We start from the raw sequence: 5,580 nt of genomic DNA, 5'->3' as shown, positions 1-5,580 counted from the left end.
TAAGCACAAATGGAAAACATTAGCAAATTTCAAAGTGAATTAAATACATTAAAGGATGATTTACTGTCTTTTACACAAGGAGGATATTTAGCCATCGACCTAATCAGTCTCAGGCAACGGGAAGCCCCTGCCAGACCCCGCAGCTAAACCCTAATGCAGACATATTCAGTCCCGTTAGAAGTCACGTCACAGATATGAATGTTAGTAATAGGAGTGATCCAGTGCGAAGGAAGCCACAGGAATACGATGGGAAAGCACCGTGGGAAGCATATAGAGCACAATTTGAGCTCCTGGCAAAGATGAATGGGTGGACAGAGGAGCAGAAAGCAATGTGCCTGGCAACGAGCCTGAAGGGACAACCAATGGAAATACCTGGACAGTTGTCAGTAGACGACAGGTACAACTATAGAGCACTGGTACCGGCTCTATAACTCAGGTATGGAACCCAAAATCAATCTGGAGTCTACAGAGTTAGATTTAGGATGAGAGTCCGTGATAAAGGGGAGAGCCTGTAAGAGCTGGCATAGGATTTGGAAAGTATGGCACACAAGGCCTACCCAACTGCGTCACCCAATCTCCTCAAGTTGTTGCTGAGGGATCAGTTTGTAGATGCCTTGGATGGTCCACAACTGAAGATACAAGTAAAGCAAGCTCACCCCTCTACTATGTAGGATGCAACGGCCAGAGCTCTTGAATTTGAATCCTACATTAAGTCCATCACACAAGTACCAAGGTTGGTACAGTCAATTGGATTCAAGGCCAGAAAAGGGCAGCTTTCAGATAGGTTTGAGAGACTTTGCTGGCACTGTAACAAACATGGGCACAAGAAAGCTCAATGCTGGAAACTTCAAAACAGGGAAGATGCCACGGCAAGAAAGGGAGTACCCAGAAAGGTTGTTGGAACTGTGGAGAGCAAGGACATATGAGGAGCCACTGTAAGAAAAATATTACCAATAAGTCAGCTTCGGGAAACCAGTAGTGGTTGGTGTTGAGGAACGCCCACCAACCCCATCGTGAAAGACCCAACAGCTAAGTGTTAAATGGCAAGCACACATAGTGTCTACGTGACAGGGAAGCTGGATGGCCAAAGGTGCGACTTTGTCATAGATTTTGCATCTCAGCAAACCCTTATGGATATTAAGGTGCTGGATCACAAAGGAGTACCAGAAGCTGTACAGAAGCTCTGTAGTGTGACAGGACATTATGCAAGGTTGTGGGGACCAGTGTGGGTAACTATTGAGATCATGGGCATGAAGAACAGACAGAAAGTATACTTGGCTGACATTGAAGACCAATGCATACTTAGGGTTGGATTACTTGCTACCGAGGAAGTGTGTAATTAATTTCGATAAAATGACGATTGAAACAACAAAGGCTAACTTCCAGTAAGTGTTGCTGCATCAGTTGATTTGCATATCACAGCACGAAAGTCAACTGCAATACCCCGTATGTCAGAGAAGATAATTTGGGGTAGGATAAAAGAACATTCCCAAGGAAGCCCAATGCTTGTGCAAGCAGTGGACTACCCATCCAGGCCAGTGGTTTTGAAGATTGGAAGGTGACTTGTGGCAGAACATCAAGTAGTACCTATAACAGTGGCCAATTTCTCTAAATGTGAGCAGACACTTAAGGAAGGGGCATTGTTGGGTGTATGCCAAGAGGTAGAACCAGTCAATGTTAAGGCAAGAAATACAACCATAAAGAAAGGACATCCACTCCCAGAACATTTAACTGGCCTTTATAAGAAGAGAACAGTCTATTTGTCATTATCACAGGCTCTTCAGGTTAGACACGTTTGGCGAATTATGCAGACGTCTTTTCGAAACGAGATCATGACCTCGGCTGCACAGACCTTGTAGAGCACAGAATAAACACAGGCAATCACAGTCCAATAAAGATCCCTCCAAGGAGAATAACTCCAGCAAAGCGACAAGAGATAGAGAAGGTCATAGATGGCCTAATCACGGAAGGATAGTCGAGAAATCAGATAGTCCCTGGTCAAATCCCGTCGTGTTAGTCCAGAAGAAGGATGGGACCTAACATTGCTGTGTGGACTTCAGAGCTCTTAACAGTATAACTGAAAAATACTCATACCCACTGCCAAGAATTGATGATACTTTTGATGCCCTAAGTGGAGTCGCGTGGTTTTCAACTCTGGACCTAAAGTCGGGTTTCCATCATGTGAAAATGGTTGAAGCACATAAACCTAAGACTGCATTTAGTTATGGCCAAGGTCTCTGGCAATACCATATGATCCCATTCGAGCTTAGCAATGCTCCGGCAACATTTGAGAGGCTGATGGAAAGAGCACTGGAACGCCTACAATGGAGGATAGCCCTAGTGTACCTGGATGATGTCATTGTATTGGCAACAACTTTTGATGAGGAAATGTCCTGGCTAGAGGAAGTATTCAAGTGTTTGAAAGCAGCAAACCTCAAACTCCATCCCAAGGAAATGTCATTTGTTCCAGAAAGAGGTGCTTTACTTAGGTCACATTGTAAGTGAACGTTGTGTGCAAAATGATCCTGACAAGGTGAAAGGAGTGTGTGATTGGCCAACACCAGACAATGTGGGAGAGTTAAGAATTTTCTTGGGACTCTGTACCTATTACCAGAAGTTTGTGAAGTACTTTTCAACTATAGCTGCTCCACTACAAGATTTGACGAAAAAAGGCCAGAAGTTCGAATGGACAGTTTCTTGCCAGGATGCTTTCAAGTCCTTTAAAGAAAAATTGGCCTCATTTTCACTCTTAAAGCTTCCAATTCTCTCACTGCCGTACATACTGGATTGTGATGCTAGTAATGTCGGAATTGGAGGAATGTTGTCTTAGAAAGTGAGTGAAAACGAACATGTGGTGACCTACTTCAGTAGGGTTTTGAGTAGACCTGAGAGGAACTACTGTGTAACACGTAGGGAACTCCTTGCTATAGTAAAGAGTCTGACATATTTCCATCCTTACCTCTATGGTGCCAGGTTTAACATCAGGGCAGACCATGCTGCATTATGCTGGCTAAGATCATTAAAGAACCCAGAGGGACAACTGGCACGTTAGATCGGAAAAATAGACCAGTATAATTATGATATTGAATACAGAGAAATGCCGATGGACTGAGCCGAAGACCCTGCAAAAATGACTGCAGGTATTGCTGCAAAAGAAAGGTTGAGCTAACCTGGTGACTGAAGGAGTTGATGATGGTGAAATGGAACCAGGTATAGATATTAAATCTGGGCAGGAGAAAGACAAGATTTGAAGCCAATAATTGATTCTATAAAAGCAAGTGTTTTGGGCCGTGCTTTGGAGAAGGTGTCTAGCTTAAGCCTTGTGACAAAGAACTATTGGGCACAATGGGACCAGTTGAAGCTTGAAGATGGTATTCTTCTCCGGAGATGGGAATCTGCAGATGGGAAAGTGACGACCTGGCAAATGGTTATACCGAGAAAGTTACGGGAAGTTGTGCTGCGTCAATCCCATGAAAGTTTAACAGGAGGACATCTCGGAGTTAAGAAGACATTGAGTCACCTACGACAGAGATTTTATTGGATAGGTATGAGGCACGATGTTGAAGAATGGTGCAGGACCTGCAGTACATGTTGTGCTAAAGGGACCCAAGCATAAGGGCCGTGCTCCAATGAAGCTATGTCAAGTTGGTGCACCAATGGAAAGAGAAGCTGTTGACATTGTTGGTCCTTTGCCCCAAACTCGTGCTGGAAACAGGTACATTTGTATGGTGATGGATTACTTCACCAAGTGGCCTGAGGCATATGCAATACCAAGTCAGGAAGCTACAACTGTAACTTCGGCTATTAGTGATTTCTTCTTCAGATTTAGTGTCGTTACGACATCGAAGTCACGTGACTAGTATCACGCCACGTCAGTCTCGAACATTCACGTCTTTTCCTTAAATCTCGTGATCCTTTTAGATATAGTGTAGTCTTGTATATATAAGACCGGCCACGAAGCGACGGGGAGGTAATGAGTAATTGAATGTATGCGGAGAATATTGTTGGCCACGTGAGACGTGAGTTATAGTGTCTGTTATAGAGCGACTGTTGAAATTAAGTGTATCGTAAAGTTGTTTTCGGAAAGAATAAACCAGTTTTATTTAAGAAAGTACTTGTGTCGCTAAAGTTTAGTCGGAAAGAATTTGCGAAAAACTAACTAACGACTGGAGGCGTAACAGTATGCTATATGAACTGCCTTCAGAACAAGGCCGTAACTTTGAATCAGCTGTGTTCGTAATGCTACCACCTATAATATTTCTTTGACTTTAAAATTCCGACACAGTAATAATAATAATTAATTATATGTTTTACATAGCTTGTTGTTTAGAAATTATTGGCGGGCATGTTCCCCCAGCTCCTACGTCCCTGTATGCATAATGATCTCTATTGAAGCATATATGTGAATTACGTGTGAATGCCGCAACTTATTTGTAGAACATAAAGTTTGTCTCCTGTCAGAAAAGTTGTAATTATAGTATTTTGGCACTTGTGTATAAAGTTAAAATCATAAATAATATTCAACGTTAAACTGGTATACAATTAAAAACATTTTATTTAGGCCTATCTATGGTCTTCAAAAAGTTGACGACTCTACATGTTTCGACATTACAAAATATTTTTGATTGTGTACCTGTTTAACGTTGAATATTATTTATGATTTTAGAAAAGTTGTATTTGGACCTAAAAACATAGAACCTTTCTAATCAAACAACGTTATATAAAACAATAATTTGTGGAGCACAGTTTTTTCGCTGTTTTTAAATATATAGGTCTATTGTAAAACAAACAATATTCTGCTGATGATGAGGTGATGTCACATAAGTCACAAGTAAACTGACCATCGAAACCTTATGGGCCTATTGCAACCAGAGGCCTACGGTACAATGAAACCTTCATTATACCGTATATCGCGGCATATAAGTCGATTTTTTTATGGTATTATATTATTCCAAGAAAGGGGACCCGTCTTATACAACAGATACAAAAAGCCTAGGAAAATTCTCGATTGTCAGTGGAGCCTTGAGATGAGTGAACAGATCTATTTAGACACACCGAGGAGTACTCCTCACGCAGATCCTTTGTTTTGAAATTTTAAGAAATGACCTTACAAAGATCACAATGTGCATTCTAGTTGATATATTTGGTGATATATTCTGCAGCTGAACGTCAAAATACCTCGAAACAAAACTCAAGAATCAAGTCGTGAAATTTACCAAAAAACAAACAATCGTGCTGTGAGTAGGAAATTTTCCATGAAAAACTCGTCCGCGATTGGAGAAATTCCAAAGTCTGCCAGGAACGAAGTGTGCTGCTCGGGCAGGAAAATCTGGTTTCTGGCCTAAACTGAAAACAGACCTCGTAACATGGCGTTACTTATTACAATTTCGAATGGTCTGAAACCGAGCTAAATGATAATTTAAATTCGGTAGTTAAATAAATGCCGATATGTATCCAGTTTATGATATTTGCCAACAAGATTGATACACACAGTTTTTTTCTAATACAAATATGTTTTAATATATAAACAACAATACAATTTACAATCACAGTTATTACAAACAATGACTTATATACAAA

The 5,580-nt window shown here is 41.1% G+C and overlaps 1 protein-coding gene across 1 annotated transcript in view; it reads left to right on the top strand.

The window, feature by feature from the left end:
• Nucleotides 1-5,580, top strand: part of LOC106468782 (radial spoke head protein 6 homolog A-like) — a gene marked incomplete at its 5' end in the record, with an annotated part of 38,119 nt that overhangs the window by 5,770 nt on the left and 26,769 nt on the right. The window contains 2 exons of the mRNA XM_013929223.1: nt 1,935-1,945; nt 5,324-5,332. Coding sequence (XP_013784677.1) covers nt 1,935-1,945; nt 5,324-5,332 — 20 coding nt within the window. The remainder of the gene's footprint in view (nt 1-1,934; nt 1,946-5,323; nt 5,333-5,580) is intronic.

Source organism: Limulus polyphemus, unplaced genomic scaffold, assembly GCF_000517525.1.
Source record: "Limulus polyphemus unplaced genomic scaffold, Limulus_polyphemus-2.1.2 Scaffold3161, whole genome shotgun sequence".
NCBI classification, from domain to species: domain Eukaryota; kingdom Metazoa; phylum Arthropoda; class Merostomata; order Xiphosura; family Limulidae; genus Limulus; species Limulus polyphemus.
The sequence above is the reverse complement of the archived record's forward strand: the minus strand, read 5'-3'. Positions and strand labels throughout refer to the sequence as shown.